At 41.9% G+C, this 23,207-nt stretch overlaps 2 protein-coding genes across 2 annotated transcripts; both read left to right on the top strand.

The window, feature by feature from the left end:
- Window positions 1–8,205: 8,205 nt before the first annotated feature.
- Window positions 8,206–11,706, top strand: tlx1 (T cell leukemia homeobox 1; the record flags this gene model as incomplete). Its single annotated transcript, XM_080739837.1, has 3 exons — window positions 8,206–8,647; window positions 9,892–10,129; window positions 11,496–11,706. 3 exons carry the CDS (start codon window positions 8,206–8,208, stop codon window positions 11,704–11,706), a joined length of 891 nt encoding a protein of 296 aa, XP_080595963.1.
- A 7,172-nt stretch (window positions 11,707–18,878) lies between these two features.
- sdhaf4 (succinate dehydrogenase complex assembly factor 4) lies at window positions 18,879–21,831 on the top strand. The gene is made up of 3 exons (XM_080739903.1): window positions 18,879–19,009; window positions 19,684–19,797; window positions 20,615–21,831. The coding sequence occupies exons 1-3, from the start codon at window positions 18,931–18,933 to the stop codon at window positions 20,722–20,724; spliced, it is 303 nt and encodes a 100-aa protein (XP_080596029.1). The 5' UTR covers window positions 18,879–18,930; the 3' UTR covers window positions 20,725–21,831.
- The last annotated feature ends 1,376 nt before the right edge of the window (window positions 21,832–23,207 follow it).

The raw sequence follows: 23,207 nt of genomic DNA, 5'->3' as shown, positions 1-23,207 counted from the left end.
AAAAACGTGGACGCGTCTGGAACAGTGGTTCTCAACCTGTGGTCCACGAGGGTATTGCAAGTGGCCCCTAAATAATTATTGGCAAAGAAAATAAAGATTTTACGTAATAAACTATTCCTTGCCCGTTTGAACAGGCCTATGTGCTCCGAATTATGTGCAGTTTGGGTTATGGGGTGTGCAGTATTATGAGGGATTGAATGCAGGAGTTTGATCATTACGACTTAACAGGGTAACTGCAGTGTTCTGTGGCTGGCTTTCAAATAATTAATTGAATTAATGTATTTATTTATTTCAAATATTTAAATAAAAAGTTGCTCATAACTCAATTAACGCAATGCAATGTGATGCGTTGTTAGCAAATAATGACTTTTTAAACTTTTCTCCAAAGCAAATTCCTCAACTGGAACATGTACTTAGCAGTAAAGTGTTGATTTTTTGAGTGTTTGATTCTGATCAATCTTAATCCTTAAAGGAGCAGTTCAGGACAGTAAAGTCCCAGTGTGAATTTATTGCATGGTGTGTGGCGTGTTGCAACTACAGTAGGTAGTAAGCAAATGTAAAAATAATCATTGATTGATTGATTGATTGTTTTAGTTTTTTGGCTTTGTTGTATGATGAGGCTCACAGGATTCTCTGGTGCCAGAGGACTGCCGATGCATGTGTGATTTGTGATTGACCTGCAGTATAGTACACTACTATACAAAAATGAATGTCACCCACTTCTTTACACCTGTAAACCTGTGATGTGACAATAAAGTTGATTCTGAACATGGAGGGATATTGTTCAGTAATTTCTGAACTGGAATCCTGAAAAGTAACTTATTTAATTTCAAATGCATTTATATGTTATGTTAACTTTATGAACATAAATATAATACATTGGATATAACAAAGACCATTGCTGACTGAGTCAAGCTACTAATATACGGCAGACTGGAGTAATTAAAGCGAGTCATATTTGCACGATTGGACTCATAACAGCTGAAATCAATACTGTATATCAGTATTCCAATATAAACCAGTGGGCCACATAGTGAAGGTGGGGGCTGCATGTGGCCCCCGGGCCATCAGTTGCCCATGTATATTAAGGGCTTGTGTGTTTTATGTGCCTCGGCGGGGTGGGACAGCAGTGTCTGCTGTATGTCGGTCTGGGACGCTGTATGTTCGTCCCATGCAGGCCAGCCCTGATGCTGCAGCCTGTCTAATGAAGGATTCTTATGTTCTAAGTCAACTAATTTGTCTGCATTTCTCTTTCTATACCACTGACACCGTTGTGGAAGTAGACTCAATTGTTTTCTTTCCTTGGGGTTCCCTGACTGCTGAATTACCACAGGAAAACGACTTGTAGAAACCCCAGGAGTTTCTATCCCAGCTCTTTGGGGCATTAGAATGTGCTGGAGACAAAATGTTTAGTCTTTGCTGCTTCCCATTACTCACTAATGTGACACCAAACCTGGTTGCCCTACGGGAGTGTGAAGCAAAACTATTCTCTATTTCCCTGCATGTGTGTGTGTGTGTGTGTGTGTGTGTGTGTGTGTGTGTGTGTGTGTGTGTGTGTGTGTGTGTGTGTGTGTGTGTGTGTGTGTGTGTGTGTGTGTGTGTGTGTGTGTGTGTGTGTGTGTGTGTGTGTGTGTGTGTGTGTGTGTGTGGCTGCTGTGCACTCTCCCGATGTGATTGTTTATGTGCATATACATTATGCACATGCATACTGAGCCTACTTACAGTACACAAGTGTGTGTTTATGTTAAGTGCATGTGTTTGTGTTTATTTGTGGATGGACATTGTGTGCACAGTCTTGCTGCCCCTGTGATTAATGACTTTATGCATGTGTAGTGTATGTGTGTGTATGTACAGTATGTGTGCAAGTCTGTGACGATAATATGAAGACATGTTCTGTTGGTATACGCGTGCGAGCATGCATGCGTGTGTGTGTGTGTGTGCGTGTGCGTGCAGTGTTTGTCTGTGTGAGAGGAAGTAGAGGTGTTGGGGGCTCAGCGGTGTCTGTACCCACGTTGGATCTCCCCATGGTGGCTGTCATTTCCCCATGTTACTAAACAAACAGGATGATCTGTAGCTTATCTCACTGAGACACTGAGACAGTACCTCCACTGTGTGTGCGTGTGTGCGTGTGTGTGTGTGTGTGTGTGTGTGTGTGTGTGTGTGCGTGCGTGTGCGTGTGCGTGCGTGTGTGTGTGTGTGTGTGCATGCCTGTGTGCGTGTCTGACAGACAACACATAAATGTCAACGTATTATGTATTTTTGTCTTTTCCAACCCACTTGTGGGGATACCGTATCCATTTAACCATAAATCACTTCACAGGTGCACATCTGGCAACAAGAAGAATAATCTTACAGTTAGCACATGCTGGGTGTTCTTAATTTTTCAACTTATTGCACAGACATTTTTGTATTTATTGTGGAACATATGCTACTACTCTTACTACTTGTATTTCCACTCTTCCAACATGGCAGCATGACCCTGTGGAAAGATCCAAAGATGTTTTTGCACTGCGCACATGCAGAAAATAAATTAACCAATGTTTCAACAGCTAAGCTTTAACATTATCAATATGTATTCCTATATACCACCAACATGTGGAACGCCCTACCGCAGGCCTTAAAGGAGTGCAAATCCCTAGCCTCCTTCAAAATTGGTCTGAAAAGTCACCTTCAGACAGCTGCTACTGCATGGAGACTTGTAAATAGACTAAGCCCCCTTCTGTTGTTTTTTTTCCGCCCTATTTTTTTCTTTGGCTGCAACATATTCTTTTTTACTGCTTTTGTAATTGATTGTTATCCTATGCAAAGTACTATGTTCTATCCATCTGTCTTGTGGTTCCTATGAAAATAATCCGTAAAGCTTACTAGGATCTCCTTTTCGTTGACCTTGTACCAGTGATTTGTGCTGTAATTAAACTGTTTTTTTCCCATTGCATACTTCTAATAAATTCTTCAATCAATCAATCAGGCTAACAATTGGTAAACAGTACCACCCTCTATACATTCTGTGTCTTCCTTTCTGTTTCCATAGTTAAACTTGTAGGCTACTCCTGGGAATAAATTTGACATTCCTGTATACCAAACTGAACATTTTAAATGATTTATGGAGTCATAATGTTGAAGATGGTCCATGTGGTCGTAACACCTTATACAGTTCCAGTCCAACTGGTGGCAGTATTTTTCCAAAGTTGAAGCACAAGAGAAACCTGTTGTCATTGGCTTAGAACAAAAACAACTTGTCATCTGCCTTCGCAGGCCATGAGTCAGTCAAGTTCGCCCTGGGGCAGACAATCAGTTTGAAAGGTTGTGTATAGCCTATTCAACATGTCACATGTTTAATCTCTCTCCTATGAAAATGGATCCGCAAATTCGCGGTGATACGATTGATTTGTTTCCACATTACCTCCAGGTTTGGCTGACAGCACAGGACTGGATGAGACCCCAGAGATGAATTCTGGGATTCCACAGATGGGGTCAACCTTAATGAAAGAGAACGCATATTTCATTTTGCATGAGGCAATGCACTTTTTTTTTTTTTTTTACATTTGGACCCATTTCTCGTGCACTCACAGTCACAAAGTTGCACATGGCAACAAGGCAATTAGACAATCTGGGGGGAACGGGTGTGTTGTTGCGTTGAGAGGACGAGCTGATGGAAATGGCGCCAGAGCAGTCGGGGACTCGGGGTCAAAAGTCAAGGACTGCAGGTAGTCCCCAACCTTTAGAAGCAGAAAAAGATAAAGCAAAACAATAGGACCTCCCGCTTTTAGAGAATGCACGAATGCATGGATGGAGGGGTAACGCCAAAACTAGGCTTTTGCAGAGTATTTTGACGCTCTTAAACAGGACTATTAAAAGTCACACTGCTAGCTCTCTCACTCTCTTTGTCAATTTAATACAGCAGGCCTAGCGAATGGAACGAAGGACTGTTAAGCTATGGTGCTTAAAGGGGCGAGAAATCGATAAGTGTCTCCATCTAAAGTGAAGAGATAGCTAACTTTTGCCAAGAAGCCCCACAAGGACACCCGAGCCGAGTCGCTGAAAGCGGTCGCTCGATAATTGAGTTTGAAAAGATGCCGCGGCCACTGTTGTCAGTCTCACACATATGAACCCTCAACCGTAATAACAGAAGACTGTTTATCTTTAAAGACTCATATAGTAGGCCTACTCGCACGCACACATACACACTCACGCACGCGCACACACGCACGCACGCACGCGCGCGCGCGCGCACACACACACACACACACACACACACACACACACACACACACACACACACACACACACACACACACACACACACACACACACACACGCCGCGCGCGCGCACCTTGAACGGTGGGACTACACCAAGCCGTTTCGCGCGCGTCAGTGCGTATGCGTGCGTATGCGGGGCGCGCGCGCGTATGTGCGTTTTGGATAGATCCAATGTATGTCAGTTCAGCAGGCTACACCAGGCGTACGGATAGCGCGAACCACGGATACGCATTCCCTAAAAATAGGATCGGTTCTATTTTTTAAGCACGCCTATGCGTTTTGTACACAGACTATCTGGTCTTCCTCACATATACTCCCTCCTTGGTGTAGCCTGGAGCGTTTACGCATACGCGAGCCTCTTCACGGACAGTACGCGCGTATGTGCACATTTTTTGGTGTAGTCCCACCGATATACTCCCTCCTTGGTGTGGCCTGGAGCGTTTACGCATACGCGAGCGTCTATGCGCGTATGCGCGCATTTCTTGGTGTAGTCCGGCCAGGGTTGAGACAATTCTATATCCAGTTAGCCTGTGTAGCCTAATCAAAACTATCAATCAGGCTATTTTCACTTTTCAGAAACCTATGTCACTGTTTCCCAAACAGTGGGTCGGACTCTGAACCCATTTGTGGACACATGTTTATGGGTCCCTTAGTTTTTTGTTTCCTATTTTGTTTTTAATTATTTCAAAGGATTTTCATAATAAAAAAAAGTGCAGAAGTGCATGCAATTATTTTTTTCTCATCTCAAGTCATTTCATTAATAAAAGAAAAAAATCCATATTGAAAAACAAATGTTTAAGTAGTAGCTACTGAAAATAGTTGTGAGCTTGTAGATCTACTGTTTTCATTGTTTGGGTCCCGAGTATACGTATAATTTCTCTTTTGGGTCTTAAGCTAAAAACGTTTGGGAACCACTGGCCTATGTTTATTATAGGAATGAATAATTTGCGCCATGCATGGTTTTAGCTGCAACTTCCTTAAACACATTTGAAATTAGTTTTTGCCGTCAAAGCTCTGGCTGCACTGCATTAGTAGACTATCGCATTTCATCTCAATAATTGACTTGCTTTTTAAAAGTCCCCAAAGCTCATTATATGGGTCCAAATTTAAACGGAATCGGTGCACCGCATAAGTGTGTGGAGATAGGCCACCCCGCTTACATTAAACTTTGATGTCGGTCAATTGGCCAATGAGAACTGGCACACCCATATCAAATATTAATACGTTAATGCCCCTCGCGTTAAGTAATTAAGTCCCAGTAGCTTTTAGGCGGAAAGAAAATCAATGACCCAGATGGTTTAAATTCTCATTTAATTGTTTTTGAGTTTAGGCTGTGGTGAGAAAAGTACTCACATTTGTTGCTGAAGTAAAAGTATCAATAGGCTTCTGCATTACTCTGTTACACTAAAAGTCTGGAATTCAGTATTGGTATCAAAATGTATAGACCTACTTTAAATGTAATTTGTATACAAATCTTTTGAAAATAGCAGATCTACAAGCTTGTAGCTCGGCTATTTTCAAATGGTTGTAGCCTAATGTATAACAGTATACGTGGTTAATGTATGTTTTGTGATAATAATAATAATCAACTACAAAATAACTAGTAACTGAAGTTTTCAAATAAATGTAGTGGAGCAAAAGTACAATATTTGGATCCGAGATGTTGGAAATACTCAAGCACAAAAACACCTAAAAATTGTACATAAGTATATCTACTTAGTTACTTTACACCACTGGGTTTAGGCTGCATGTGTTTGGTCTCCGAGTGGTTGCTATAACGGGGTGTATAAAGTTAATGGGATATTAGATACAACATTATTTATGATGTATGAAGACGCTAAGTAATATCAATTTGTTATAAGTACAACGAATGGAACTGGCTTATAGCCTGTTGCATTATTGCCATCGATCATTTCCCAGAACCATTATTAATCATTTGTAATGAAAACTGTGTCGAATATTTATTTATCTTTTGCTTTATTTGCGTTATTCACATCTCTAATTTCTCAGTTTTAAATTGCATCAAAGCCTAGCCTAAATAACCTGTTCTGAATAATAAAATGAAAGAATCTAGCCGTGTAATAAAAATGTCCCTGATTCATATAGGCTATAAGCATCAATACATTTGCAACTACGTTATTAATTGTGTGTGTGTGTGTGTGTGTGTGTGTGTGTGTGTGTGTGTGTGTGTGTGTGTGTGTGTGTGTGTGTGTGTGTGTGTGTGTGTGTGTGTGTGTGTGTGTGCATAAGAAAATATGACATTGTTTTAGATTTTCCTATTTGCTAATCAAACTTGATATGTTTTGGGTATCTTGGTTGACTTCGTGCAGGGTGAGTTTATGCATGTGTTATAGCTACTGTCGTACATCATTTGTAGTCTACATCATTTGTAACACCCGAACTATCATATTCATGCTCATGATTAGTTAATTGTCATATTAATTATAGTGAAAGAATGGAGATGATCAGGGGCGCTGGAAGTGGGGTGCTGAGGGAGCTGCAGCTCCCCTGGTGGTGGGGAGGGGAAAAAAAGTTTTTTTTTTTTTTTTTTTTTTTTTAAATAAGCCTATATATACACACACACAGAGCTATATTAAAACAATAATGCATTTGACTTTGGGGAATAAAATATGTTGAAAAAAGGTATTTGATTATCACATGGTGACCTAATCACATGGTCACCTTGCCACTTCCGGTCAGAAGGGAAGTCAAATTTAAATCCCGCTTTGATGGCACACCAAAGTCTATTTATTTGAGAACTAGAAACTGTCTATAGGCTCATTGTTGCAAACTAACACCGTTGTATATGGGGAATAAAAAACAGTAGAAAACTGTTACAAAAAGAATACCCGATTTTGTAGTGTGTGCGTGAGTGACTGTGTGTGTGCATGCGTGCTGTGTGTTGCACTGTGTGCTAAAATAACTAGTAACTATATAGCTCCTTGTTACACCGTTGTGCGGGGAATAAGCACCCGAAACCGTAATAAAAATAACCCAAAACCGGATAAAAAACACGAATTCTTCGGCGTGCAGCCTTTGGCCGCACGCATGAACTCCTCCAGGCTCAGCTCCCCTTGGGATTTGGGAGTTCCAGCGCCCCTGGAGATGATGTTGGCCAAGCAGGCCTGTACATTTTGATTATGCACGTATAGCCTGTTTGATATGTCTTGACTTGTATCTGTTAAATTAATTTAGAAAAAAAGAAAACTTGCCATTGAGTTGATGTTTCTGAAGCCTATATGGAATAGCTATTGATTTCCCTGCATGCTAATCAGATTTTATGAAGTGAGCAGTAATTATTGACTCCACAGAGCCGTATATTCAACGTTTATAGGCCTATTTAACCAATTGGGTCTCGAGGCTTAAATTGGTCCTAATCTCGCGGCTGTCTATTTGGCCCTTTGATTGATGTGCTCGTGCAAGCAGACAGAAAGGAGGAGAAAACACACTGTGTTCTTAGTTAAAAGCCTCGCTCTCCAACTCTCCCCTGCGCGCACATACATAGACACACCAAGCACACGTATACGCGCTCTCTCGCCCTCTCCCTCCCTCCCTCCCTCCCTCTCTCTCTCTCTCTCTCTCTCTCTCTCTCTCTCTCTCTCACACACACACACACACACACACACACACACACACACACACACACACACACACACACACACACACACACACACACACACACACACACACACACACACACACTACTTATTAGATAATGAGCGGAGGAGCGGGCGGCGGCAGAAGAAGAAGGAGCACGTTCTTTTTTTTTAAAGCTTGGAGCGAGAGTCGGGTCAGGAAGGACGCGCGGACGGCGGGGCGCGGAGCAGAGAGCAGCGGTGTGTTGCTGTGTTCCTCGCGGGGGGCTCGGCCTCTCGCTCGGCCTCTCGCTCGGCTCGCTCTCGGAGGAGGAGGTGGATGAGGAGGGAGGAGGAGGAGGCCATCATCATGGATCACATACTCGGGCACCACGCAGAGCCCATCAGCTTCGGGATCGACCAGATCCTCAACACCGTGGAGCAGAGCTGCTGCATGCTGGGCGCCAGGATGCACGAGCCGGACTACGGCCACCACCACGGCGGCTACACCGGCATGGGCGGCCCGGGCGGCGGCGGCGGCTTCACGACGTGCGGTAACGGCGGATATAACGGCAACGGCGCGGCGCCTTGCGGGGTGGTGGGCTCCTACAACATGAACATGAACATGGGGATGAACTACGGGAATGGCGGTGGCAGCGCGAGCGCCGCCGCCGCCGGGGTGATCCGCGTGCCGGCGCACCGGCCGCTGGGCGGAGGGCACCACCCGAGCAGCGGGACTGTCAGCAGCCTGACCGGGTTCACCTTCCCCTGGATGGAGAGTAACAGGAGATACACCAAAGACCGCTTCACCGGTAGGCTATAGAGGCACTGGTTCCCAAGCAGAACTCATTTACAACCCATTTTTACCTTTATTTATTTATTTTAGTTTAAATATCAAAGAAATTCTCTAAATTAGAAAACAAATGTTAAATGAGTATAGGAGTAGTAGATCTGCTATTTTAACTAGTTTTGGGCCCCGGGCGTTTGGGAACCACTGGGCTATTAGGCCGGATCGAATATCCACTCTCTACATGTCTGTCAAAAATACAGGAAATATTAGTGTTAATTTAATTACAGGCCAAAATTTTATTCTCTTAATTATTTTAATTCCCAGACTCACAAAAAGTGAACTAATAGCTCACTATAGGCTAAATAAATACTACACGTGCATGGGTAATGTGTCAGCAATTTCTTTATCTCATCAAAAGAAAGGGTAAAATCTACCATTATTATGAGACAATGAGGTCTTCAATCATAGCTAATCTATCCAGAATCAAAATATACAAAAGGTGGGCAATGTTAATTAATAAGTAATAATATTAGTGTATAATATTTATTATTATTAATAGCATAATACCTCACCTAATACATATAGCCTGAAAATAATATCCAAATACCTATACATTGAACACATTATTCGTTTAATTCATTAAAGCACGTTATAATAACTCTGTGTTTTGAGAAAGAGCATTTAGATTATTTCGAACCAACCTGTCCATGTGCAATGAGTGAATGAGCATTGAACGTGCATGTTTCAACTCTGCAAGACTTCTCTCTGTATGGCTTCACATCTGTAGCTGCTGGATTTATGGAAGAAAACAGCAACTCTTTAATTCATCATTATAGGCTAATCTAAAAAGGTAAATGCTTATTTCACTCGCTTGAAATATTCCTTGACATTTCATAAAACCACGTCTGCTCATGTATTGTTTATTATTGGCTATTGTATTGTGTATTATTATAGCCCATATTGTATTATAACGTCTGCCTTCAGATCTTGTAACAATACCTGCTGATAAGCTTTCCTCTCGCTGTCTTCTGTTATAGGCAGTCTATATTTCCAACTTTTGCTATAGTAAACAGCGTGTTAACTTGCTGAGACTGTAAAATGTGTCTATTTTTACACGAGTGTGTCAGGCCTACTTTGTCTTGCTCCGTTTGCTGACTTTGTGCCGCTTGCTTTCGCCCTTGCCTTCATGCCCTGCCACTTCAACTCCTTTCCATCCATCCATCCATCCATCCATCCATCCATCCATCCATCCATCCATCCATCCAGTGGCTCTCTCACCCCTCACTGTAACACGCCGTGTAGGTCATCCGTACCAGAACCGGACGCCGCCGAAAAAGAAGAAGCCTCGCACGTCGTTCACGCGCCTGCAGATCTGCGAGCTGGAGAAGCGCTTCCACCGGCAGAAGTACCTGGCGTCCGCGGAGCGAGCGGCCCTCGCCAAGGCCCTCAAGATGACTGACGCTCAAGTCAAAACATGGTTCCAGAACAGACGCACCAAATGGAGGTGAGATGCTGTTATTATTAGTGCTACTATTAGCCCTGCAGGTTTGGTCGTGACTCGTGGAAGTATGGAGTTCAGTTCAGGTACAGCATATTAAGAGTTCCTTCCCAAGCACTTTACAGAATGAATTGGTTTTCATTTTGATCTGTGTTGGGCTGTTATGGTCTATATAGTCTAGATAGGCGACAAAGAGCTTGCGTTAACATTTTCAGAAATATAGTCCAAAATGGGTTATGGTCCAGCTACTTCTGGACAACTGAATTTCCCCCTTGGGATAATAAAGGTATCTATCTATGGAGCATTTTAAGAAATAAAATTAACTTACCCCAGACCTGATTCTCAAGTGGGGATGGGGACAGGGTCCCAGGTCCATATCCAGTCTTACTTTCAGTATCTTGTACCTTTGGGATTATTTAATTTTGAACAGACATGTCTGGTTGTCAAGTGTTGTCATTAAATAATCATAAATATAAGGTAAAATGGCCACAGCATAATTCAATTATTTGCTAAATCATTATAATTTTCCTATAGAATAAAATAAATGGTATTGCATGCATTTATACATTAGAACCATACGTGTAGACATAGCCTACTGTTTCTTTGTTAGACTATGGTTCTGTAGCCTATAGCCTAAACGTTTTAATCATTTATTAATATTTATGCAATATCATGCCATGAAAACAGCCAGGTCATCTCTCTAGAAAAGAAATAGTTTGTGATGCTTATTATTATACGAATCAATAAAACACCCATTGTAACCCAACTGATAAACCTATTCGGTTTGTTCACTCGTTCTTTTCCCATATAGGCTAAAATAAATTCACATTATTTAATTCATCTCATTTCGCTATTAAATATAATTAGGCATTTTGACTGTTTTATATAAAATATAATAGAATATATATAAATATTAGTTGAAATAGTATATTATTCCATTCAAATATTATTTGAAATAAATAAAAGTTTATTTTTACATCATTAATCTGGAGATCAGTAAATGCTTATTTCAGGGCATATCAGAACCAGAATCGATGTAATAAAACCTTAATAAGTGTGTTATATCAATATATCATTTGATTAATAAGAAGATCATAATACGAATTTTCAAGTCCAGAGAAATGCTGCTTCATTTCATTTGTGAATCTCAAATTGAAAATATTCCCTGGGTCGATCGGGTTTCTTATTTGCCTAATTTATGCTTAATGTATAATGAAGACATACTGTATAGGCCTATATCTTTAATGTATGCTTAACGGCCAAGAAAAGGCTATAGCATTATAGCAGAGTAAGCAGTAATATAGGCTAATATAGGCCTTTTCCTCTCTCTCTCCTCCGCTCCGTCCCCGGGGTGTGTTTGTTTTCTACGCAGGCGTCAGACGGCGGAGGAGCGGGAGGCGGAGAGACAGCAGGCCAACCGCATCCTCATGCAGCTGCAGCAGGAGGCCTTCCAGAAGACCATCAACCAGCCGGTGACGCCCGACCCGCTGTGTCTGCACAACAGCTCCCTGTTCGCCCTGCAGAACCTGCAGCCGTGGACCGAAAACACGGGCAAGATCAGCACCGTCTCGGCCTGCGAATAAGATTTCTTCCACGTTTTATTTACACTCTGGCATTTCACACCGCAAAAAAGTAATAATAATCCAGAGTCGCGTGAGCAATGCACTTAATTAATAGGCGATTTGAACAGTGGGAGTCAATTGGCATGAGAGTGAAAATGGACCTCAAGAGTTAAAATGTAGGCCTATTGTCGTTTTTTTTTTGTTTTGTTTTTTGCTGAGTGCAGCTTGGTTTGAGTGAATGGACAGAAAAACAGAGTGGAGGACCCACACGATATGAGGTTGATCTTCATGAATGGTCCTTTCAGAGCCCCCTGGACACCCCACGGACCGACCATTTGGAGGAGAAGTGTCGCGGGGAACAATTTCTTCATTATAGAGACAATTATTATGAACTTTAAAAATAAAAAAGAGACCCCATTGGAGGACCAGGCAGCCGGTGAGACCGACAGTTTAAAACTGTCAACGTTAACATCATGCAACGATATTGCATTTCTACGGTTAGCCTACCTGAGAGAGACCTCTTAATTATTTCATAAACAGCATATTTTCATATTTCATGTCTGACGAAAAGTTCGTATTTTGTTGTCATCGCAATCGCGGGATATATAGCCTATTTATCAGCGATGTTCTTAAAAAAATGTGTGAGCACTTCTTTTAGCACCTTTGTATATGCAGTAGGCCTATTGAGGCCGCTTGATAAGCAGTCTGGACATTTGACATTTGGGCATCAAATTGTTTATTTTCTTGTTTTCATTTAATTTTGAAATGTATTTCTTTACCCTGTCCTCAATGAGAATTTCAAACTGATTAATAAAAGAAAACAGTTGCATTTAGTCTAATTCCCAACAATTTATTGTCTAAATTAAATGTAGGCATATATATTTCTAGAAATTTACAGTTTGTACAACTTTGGTCTTAAATTTGTCCACTTATATAAGTTATTATTTCAACATTAAGAGATGTTGAGAGGCCAAGGTTGCACTCAAAACAAACAAAAGAGAGATCATGTCTATACTCATGTGATTCCTTATTTGTTTTCTTGGTTAATCAACCATGTGTGTAAAAAAAAACAAAGAAAAAAAAAACATTGAGAAATCTTAGATTGCGTTAACTTCAGTTGATGTTTGATTTAAAAATGTAGCTATCTTTTCATAAATATATATATTTTTTGAATGAAAATAACAAGAATTGGTTTGGGACTATAGCCTAAAATAGGATGGAAAAAGAGGTAATTATTAGTTAGCTGTTTATTGACGTTACCCATATATCCTGGTATCCACTCAATAGGAATACTGGTTTTCAATAACTGACTGACACTTGTGGTTGTGTGATAAATGTGAGCGACTCTGATGATTAATGTGGTCTTGTGCAAGAGCTCCTGTGTGTGTTTGTGTGTGTGTGTGTGTGTGTGTGTGTGTGTGTGTGTGTGTGTGTGTGTGTGTGTGTGTGTGTGTGTGTGTGTGTGTGTGTGTGTACGTACGTGCGTGTGTGCGCGTGTGTGTGTGTGTGTGTGTGTGTGTGTTGAGTTTTCCATATGAATGTTGTTTGTTATTTGATGCATGCGTGTGCATTACGATGATTGCACTTTAAAATTCTCGTTGGTGTTGACCACTTGAACCCTATGGGGATCCCTCAGGGGTCTGTCCATGGCGTCCAGCCTTTTTCCCCTCCATACCAAATCTCTGCAGAACATATATAGCCGATCTACAAGTTCACACTGCATCAACAGATTAAACGCAGTGTGAGCTTGTTGCTCTGCTATTTTTGGCAGAATGTTCAGCTACTACATGCCCAGAGCGTATAGGAACGCTATAGGTTCAAGTTCAACTCTCAAAGTAAAAAGCGTGTCTGTGCGCGTGTGTGTGTTTGTGGGTGTGTGTGTGTGTGTGTGTGTGTGCGCGTGTGTGCTTGCGTGCATGCGTGCGTGTGTGCGTGCTTAAGTGTAGTATTGCAGTGGTTCTCAAAGTGGATTTCAGGGACTCTCTAGGTTCCTATATGGGGTTCTAAATTGACCGTTACAAGTCTGTAACTCTGACAGTGTACAAATGGAACCAAATGCATTTGGTTCCATTTGTACACTGTCAAAGTTAAGGGGAGACCTTCACATTTCACAGTTTTAGAACCATGCTGTAGTATTGTGTTGGTAGTTTTAGAACCATGCTGTAGTATTGTGTTGGTAGTTTTAGAACCATGCTGTAGTATTGTGTTGGTAGTTTTAGAACCATGCTGTAGTATTGCGTTGGTAGTTTTAGAACCATGCTGTAGCATTGTGTTGGTAGGTGCTGCTGGTGGTCAGTGTGTGATATGAGTGTTTCCAGGGTCTGTGCGGTCCCTGGCGGCGGAGCAGGAATGCAGGCCCACAGTTTCATCATCCACTCAGGAGTATCAGCACAGAGGGGCTACCCTCAAACGCACTCACATTCCTCCTGTCTATTAGTGCAGCACATGCATGCACATGCACATGCACATGCACATGCGCACGCACATATATTGATGCATGCATGTTCACACACATGCAAATGTGCAAATGCGCAAATGCATGCACTCAAAAGCAGCCTACATACCGGTACATACATACGGTACATACATACATACATACACAGTACACACACACACACACACACATGCATTTATGTACACAAACACAAATGTGGGCATAAACTCTGCATCATACGCACACACAATCATACACACATGCACATGCATCACATGCACATGCACATGCACATGAACATGCACACGCACACACAGACGCACATGCACGCACAGTCGCACACACACACACACACACAAACACACCGTATAGGCATCAACATGTACTTGAGTTGAGAGAGCGCACACACACACACACACACACACACACACACACACACACACACACACACACACACACACACACACACACACACACACACACACACACACACACACACACACACACACACACACACCCTCCAGGGAGAAAGGTGGCTGGAAGGTCTGATGCGGGCGGAGCATCATGCAGGTCATGTACATACATGCAGTTTAAACTCTTAACTTTTCCTCTGTGTTCAGGGCTCCACACTGGGGTCACACATAGTCTACCCTTTGTCTCCTCAGTGCTGATTCATCCCTTTGTACCTCTGAGAGGAGTGTGCAAATGGAGGTTTCATTTGTGCATTTTATGTGGACCCCAGGAAGACTAGCTGGCTGCTACGGCACCAGCTAATGGGGATCCTTAATAAAATCTAATCAAATAAAAAAAATCACTCATAGTGATAGAATACATTCAAGCGCAGGCACGTGCACACATAGACATCAAAGGGGGCTTGGGGCTTTTACCCGTCTGTAAAAAGTGCCCTCTCCAGACCATGAATGCAGTTTTTACTATGGTGAAAGAAATGCAAATGCCCCCCCTTTCCATGCCTGAAGGCAGCATTCAAGAGAGCCTTGTCCAAACTCTCCTGAACTTGAATGCAGCATCTTATGTTGAAATAATTGCCCTCTCTGTGTAGAAAACCATGCCACCTCTTAAGTATTGACTTGATTATGCTTAGTTCAGTGTGGTATCAAGCACCAAAAATAGCCAACCTCAAAGCTCACAACGCATTGCAGCGCAACGCGTTGTAAGCTTGGAGGTCAGCTATTTTCGATATTTCCACCAAAACTCCTGCTTAAAACTCCAGCCTCTGCTTCTCTAACCTTCTCTGCACGTCCCTGTTCAAGCAAGAGCCAAGACATGTTTCTTAACCTGCCAGTGACAGAGTCACAGACTCCCCAAAAAGCTAACCCTGATAGAGGAATGTTATGTTACTGAAGTGACATGGTGGCCTCAGTTGTCTGTTCTCTATAGCATTCCGTGACGCTAAGGGGACGCATACTGTATAGAAACAAGTACAAGTACGGATGAATACTTTAAATGTGTCAAATGTATTTTTATCAGTGTTTGTGCAGCAACACAATGTATTTCCGATACAACAATCCTTTCTCATCAGAACTCACAACTCAGTTACAGACTTACAGTACATACATACAGGAAGTGGTTTTGAATCAAGTTGCAAGAACATTAAACATATGGACAACACACAGTAAAATCATTAGAGTCCACACTGAGGTGTCATCGATCAGTCCACACTCAACATATTTCACTGCAGGAAAAACAAACAGTATTTCAGTACATTTTATTCATTAGGATCCCCTTACATAACATACATACTCCTCTTGTCCCCTATGCTGGGACATACGACTTCAATGAGCACTCTCCATTGCATTCAGTCCATGGCAGCATGACAGGTTCATCTGTTCCGGCTCTTTTGTCACATTCTGCGCCAGGTGGTTTTGGGCCTCCCAGGTTTTCTTTCGCCTGGTGGTGTGTGTCCAACCTTACATTAGTTCAGTGGTTCTCAATCTTTTCAGGCCGCGACCCCCAAAATAATCACATTTGAACTGGGGACCCCCCCCAGTTCAAATGTGATTGGTTGGAGCCCTGACTAAGTACTAAATGTTGAGGAATTACATTTTGTATAACACGTTCTATCGCGTTGCGAGGCCTTGTGAGCATGTAGATCTGCTATTTTCACAATTTCTGCCTCAGTGCCTCTAATATTTGACAATTTGGCCAATGTTTAATTTGTCATTTTAGAGGTATTAAAAAGTCCTCAAATTGTCACTTTAGAAATGTGTAGATAGTCAGCCTTTATACTTAAACGTTATGCTGGTTTGCTTACTGTTGAGTGAGAAAACAACATTGCACATTAAGTTAATCATCTAGGGACCTATTTTGGGGACCCCCCTGAGGGTCCAGACCCACAGGTTAAGAACCACTGCATTAGTTGGTAGAAATAGCCTATGCAAAGCTGTGCAGCTGGAGAAGCTGGAGAGCATCTTGGTGGAAGTTGCAGAGGTGCTGCGTATCAGGCACGTGCACACATATAGGCATCAAAGGGGGCTTGAGCCCCTGCCCCTTCACCATCTGTAAAAAGTGCCCTCTCCAGACCATAAATGCAGTTTTTTACTATGGTGAAAGAAATTCAAATCCCTTTCCATGCCATACCTGAAGGCGTTATTCAAGAGAATTGCCTTGTCCAAACTCTCCTGAACTTGAACGCAGCATCTTATGTTGTAAGAATTTGCCCTCTGGGGCGCCCGCTGGCTTACTGGTCCATACGCATACCACTTAGGCATTGCCACATAGGCATGGATGCCTGGCGGTGGCACCGGTTCTATTTCCGATCCGGACGACCTTTGACGCTTGTCACTCCCCATATCTCCCCCATTTCTTGTCAGTGTACTGCCCTATCAATAAAGGCATAAAAGTCCAAAAACAAATCTAAAAAAATAAATAAAGAATTTGCCCTCTCAGCGTAGAAATCCATGCCGCTACATCTCCAGTATTCACTTGATTATGCTTAGTTTAGTGTGGTATCAAGTACCAAAAATATCAGACCTCCAAGCTCACAACGCGTCACAGCGTGACGCGTTGTGAGCTTGGAGGTCTGATATTTTCTGCTATAGGTCTGCTATTTCAAAAGGCCCTTTTGGAAATTCCAGCCCAGGCCCTGCCTCTCTAACATTCTCTGCACGTCCCTGGTGCTGTGTATGTAGCTACCTGGTGGTGATAGACCTGTGCCACCTCCTCGGGGGGTGGAAGCTTGGTGACGAGGTGGGTGCTGGGTTATCTTGACCGCACTCCTTCACCCTGTGATTGTCGGGCTGACAAGTGACAACAACCAATAACCCTCTCAGATGATTCTATCATCTGGTTATGACCATCATCATTGTGCATGTAATGTATCTTATGAAATGCCAAACTATCACTATTTGGAGATTAAAAATAAAAAATAGAAATAAAAATAAAATAAAAAACAGTGTCCCTTCTCTTCAGCTCTTGCAGAAAATGGATTCAGTCTAATTTCATCCTCATACAGGATAAATAAACAAATGAAATTGGAAGTGATAAAAGAAAGGGGAAATCTGTGAAGAAGAAAAAAATCTGTTAACTAAAGAGCTGGAGAGAACAGACACTGCAGAAATGTAAAAATGTCACTTACAGCCCCTCTAATCCTTCAGGGAAAATCATGTCAACACTACAGCCTACAGCTCTTGGATCAATGTGTACAGTATGTGTGCATATAATTCACAAAGGAAAGCATTGCTCTTCATATCTATGCATGTGCTGAATGAATTCCAGAGTAACTCATTTATATTATAATTCCAAATGATCAACTTTACAACAACATTACCAACCTCATCCTCGTTCCTCTAAACAAAAGCAGCTTCCAATAATAATTCATATCCAGCCTATGCTTGTTTGGTGCATGTGTAGGCATATGAGTCTGCATGGACATGTTTGTGTGTCTCTAGCTGTGCGTTCGATTAATTTTTCAATCATCACTTTAGTTGGGAACGGAACAAAACACTCACCTAAATTACTGAATTCCGGCGGGTTATAAGTGGCAATACATCAACTGTCACAGTGAAGATTACAGCAATTAACTTGCTATTAATTTGGAATTTGGTTGTGATGTAGTAATTATGATACAGACACAGTCACATAATTGCATAGCCTATAGGCTTTTAGTGACTTTTAGTGTGTGTATGTACAGTACAGTATATGTATGTTATGTACAGTAGGCCTACTCTCTCTCTCTCTCTCTCTCTCTCTCTCTCTCTCTCTCTCTCTCTCTCTCTCTATATATATATATATATATATATTATATATATATATATATATATATATATATATATATATATATATATATATATATATATATATATATATATATTGTGTGTGTGTGTGTGTGTGTGTGTGTGTGTGTGTGTGTGTGTGTGTGTGTGTGTGTGTGTCATACAATTAGGCTATCATGTATTCTTCATTCCAAAACCACTGCACTTATTCCATGACATGGAATAAGTGTATTCCATGACATGGAATAAGTGCAGTGTTTTTTTACTGAATAGCATATAATAAAGTAGCATTGTCATTATCTGGCTAGTGGCTACAATGATCCATCCATCCTGACATAACTAAACTAGCTTGTGTTTTAGTTCCCTCTAGTGGACGCCACTGAGCATAGCAATTAATTTGAGAAAACCTCTCTGTCGCTGGCTCATGACATCATCTACGATTCTACGGCGACACGTTGGAGTCAGAAAACATCGAAATTGTGTAACTGTCCCTGTCCTGTCGGACTGTACTGTAACAGAGGACTGTACCAGAGGACTGTACCTGTCACAGCAGCTGTCCAGTCGTGTCTCTACGAAAACATGTCTCTTCTGCGGCTCTGCGCTTCTACAACCAAACGTTGTATAACTAAGGGATTCCTAGTGGAATCAGCTTTCACAGGTCGGTATGTTATGTTCAGTTCACAACATGCTGCAGTGCACACCACGCTCATTCTAGGCTAAAATGTACTACTAGTTACGCGCTATATGCAGGTTGCTTGTCATCATAACTCACAAATCAAGCTACACTGTGCTGTAACTCACCCAGATAGGGGGATTCATGTAGCATCTGTGTAGAAGTGTATATTATACCAATAGTATTTATGAACAGTTGTTGCTAACTGAATGAGCCTGAAATAAAAGTTTAACTAGTTGAATTAATTCAACGTTTTCATAAATAATTGTGCAACATGAATCCCATTCCCACCGTGGTGGTGGGATAGCCCCTTTGGAACCCTGAATACCTTTTGGGTTTCGAAAGGGGCTGGTGGTAGGCTAATGCTGAGATACCAAGGACAAAATGATCTATAGTATAAGTACTAATGATTATTAATTGTTGTGGCGTGTGTGTGTGTGTGTGTGTGTGTGTGTGTGTGTGTGTGTGTGTGTGTGTGTGTGTGTGTGTGTGTGTGTGTGTGTGTGTGTGTGTGTGTGTGTGTGTGTGTGTGTGTGCGTGCGTGCGTGCGTGCGTGTAGTAAACCTTTTCTCAGTCACAGCTCCTTGTGTCACTTTGTGTTATGTTGGGTGCTCTAAGAGAAGAGAGTTGAATATGAGGTTGATTCTTGTTCCTCTTAGGATGCTCACGGTCAGCCAGTGAATCTGTGAAGGACAAGGAACCACTGCGGAAAGCGAAAACACCACAGGGCCGGTTTGACACGCCCGAAGAGAAGGTCAAGGATGTTCTTGAAAGTAGGTTATTAGTGACAGTAGTTTTATTTCACTTGTGAAATCAAGCATTGATCACATACAAAAAAAGATTGAATTAACTCTAGTCACTTCATCAACAACCTCTTTCCTGCCTTTCCCCTCTGTGCTGTCACGTGATTAACCTGTAAACCAGGATTAAAAGTTGATTAATTCAACAAGGCACCCATGAAGGAAAACATATCTATGGGGATAGGATACATTATTGCGACCGTAGTTTACTGTCAGAACCAGCACAGCTTGTCCGTATGTATACGTGTAACGCTTGACACTGTGGTTCCCCTGACACATCACTTGATGTCAGATACTCAGAACAGGGATAACGCCTGACACTGTGGTTCCCCGGGATAACGCCTGACACTGTGGTTCCCCTGACACATCACTGTGACATCACAGTGATTTCAGATACTCAGAGCAAGGGATCTCCATATATGGGCATAAACAGGTGACATCACAGTGGTGTGGATGGTTCAGACAGGGATCTCCATGTATGGGCATAAAAGGGATTGTATGTTAGATACTGGGTGAGCCCAGTAGAACACACAACCGCAGTGACAACGCATAAATGTGTGTGGGGAAGAATCAATTGGCATAACTACTAAATTGGGGAGAAAAAGGGAGTAAAAAAGAATTGGCTACTCAAAGAATAAAATAAGTATGACTTCTGGGAAGAGTGTTTGAGTTTGACTGCATAAACAAAGTGAAAACCTGATAATATTAGATTTAAACATACATCGTCCAGTTCAAGACTCTCGTCATGTATTCTTCAAACCAAGTTCTTGTTTCATTTTTAATCTCCCAGAATTTCCTCACGATGTCAACCCTGAAACCAAGGAGAAGGGGGGCCCCAGAGGACCGGAGCCCACGCGCTACGGAGACTGGGAGCGGAAGGGCCGCTGTATTGACTTTTAGTTTGTTCTCTTTGGGACATGAAGCGGCTATTAAGGACACATACAGTCGGTGGTAACCTCATTAGGACAATTATATGAAATGAGTTGAAGAAACTCTTGCATGCTATCTTCCTTGCTTTCACAGAAGAAGGTTTTATGAAACATCGTTGGATAAAGCGTTCTTTTGTGCAGTTGAGGAAGGGTGCAGGTGTTTTTTGGTTTTTTGTGAAGTATGACTATCAGTATCTACACACACATCAGAAGTGGGTGGGTGTTCAGAAGCTGTCATTGCCAATTGTAACCGTCAGGTCGCAAGTTACTATGAAAAGCTCCACCGGCTGTCTGTCCGTCCGTCTGTCCGTCACGTCACACCATGTGTCGTATACAGTCCTTGAACATTACACTGAACCCTCACTTTGGAATTAAGTGCATCAGCGAAGCCCATCCCAGCATTGGTCCATTGCATTGGGGCCATACTGGTTTTCAGTCCGTGGACAATGCTGAGAAAGAAAGGACCTTGTCTAATACATCTTATCGGTACACAATACTTTAATCACTCACTATGTTTATAGTAACGTCTCATGTATCATGGTCTGGTTCAAAACACTTAAGATATATAATTGGTTTAGCACATAGCGCTACGCTTTAAAATCCTGCGTGTTAACTCTGAAAAAATACAAAAAACGCTCGCCCCAAAATGCAGTCACCCGGGGCAAATCCGGCGACCTCTGAGTGGTCGCCACCAGGTATTCCTAAACGTAACCTGAGTAAATCTATCCTAAATCCTAAACCTACTGTATATACCTCAGTAAAACTATGCATAACCCTAAACTTATTTCTAACCCTATCCTCAGTAAAACAAAAACAAGAATCCAAGAACTGCAAGGGGGGAGTTGTCTGCAGAAAAGTAGGGCGAGCGTTCAGGTTACCCTCTGAGAGTACAAATGAATGAATTAACACTGAGGATTTTAAGTGTGTACCCCTGCCAATCCATAAAATTATTCCAATGAGAAATGTAGGCCAAGTGATTGTTGTATTTATTTGTGTATATTGATTGAATTAAGAGTATACAGTCAAGCACATGATTATCAAAAGCAATTATATTTGAGCTCCAAAATTGCAATCTGCAATTCACATTCTGTACATTTTGTTGATGTGTTGAGTTACATGAGTGCAGTGCATGACATTGAATGTCATACAGGTCATTCCTTGTATAGAAATCTGAATGTTTTGAGTAATAAAATGCATTACAACTAGAGGAGTGTTGATGGGATTTTGCCTTTTCGCCCCCTCAAAAAAGCAGGAAGGGGTCTGGATAAAGGAAATAGTATTACAGCTGGAATTATCGGTTACCCCTATCAAGTGGGAACCCACTCTCTAGAGACAACGAGGAGTCTACTTTTAACAGTATTTGTCTACAATATAATTAGTAATTACAATATGCAGTGCCAGGTGCATTATCAGGGTTTGAAACAAATGGGGATAGAAACAGAATACGTTCATCCATTTTGTATCCACTAGAGGGCAGTAAAGTCTTGCTTCGTCTTCCGTTTGCTCCGCCTGTTTACAATTGAACTTTCTCTTCCCTCCTCCGCTGTTTCCGCAACAAAGGACAGTACACAGTAGCAACAATGTTGCCGCAAAGACATCGGCACGACGCTTTGATCATTCATCTTCAAATATAATCTATGTGCTAAGGCAGGTGAGTATCATTATATTGCTGTAAGATGGGCCTCAGGAATTAAATAGATTTTATATTAAACTAGACATAGATTAATTCAAAGTTTTAGTTTCCCTGTTTCCAATATTTAAATGTACAGCATTTTTTGACTCGCGAGGCTTCTGTGCTCCGTCCACGATGCGCATTTAGACCGTGAAGCTGTGTGGATTCGCACAGCTGTCTGTCTATAATGACATTAATTGTCATATCTTAGGTCACAGGCTGCCAACTAGAGAGTGGTATTCGTATGCTTCATATGGCTGCACGCACTTTTCATTCAGTCATCATGTCTGTCTATATATCATCATCCGGTCTTTTTGGTTCTGTTCTGAGTCTGACTGTTCGATGTTTCAGTGCCAGCCCAGATGAGCTCAGGATCAGCAGAATGCGATTTTTAAAAACAAACAAAGCGTTCATTGTTAGAAAAGAGAGAACCTAGCAGCACCGCATCAGCACAGTAGGAGGAGGGTCTTCAGACCCGAGCCTAAACAAGCAGGCCCTGTATGGACATTGACAACGATCAGAATGCCAGTGCCATTGCACTGGACTGCGTGTAGGTCACTGTTGTTTGGTGCCTCTGTTGCTATGACACCCTGCTGCAGCCTGCCATCGATTGATTGTTTAGCCACTCAATTCAATTCAATTCAATTCAATTCAATTCAATTTCAATTCAATTCAATTTAGCCACTCACAGAGGAACCAAGTTAGTCCCGAGTAAAATCCTTTTAATTGCCCCCAAATGAGGATTTCAAGTGAGGCCACTGGACCAGGAGCTCTATGTTCTA

This window comes from Nannobrachium achirus, assembly GCF_963921795.1.
Source record: "Nannobrachium achirus genome assembly, chromosome: 13".
In the NCBI taxonomy this organism is placed as follows: Eukaryota; Metazoa; Chordata; class Actinopteri; order Myctophiformes; family Myctophidae; genus Nannobrachium; species Nannobrachium achirus.
This window is presented reverse-complemented; position numbering and strand designations above follow the sequence as displayed.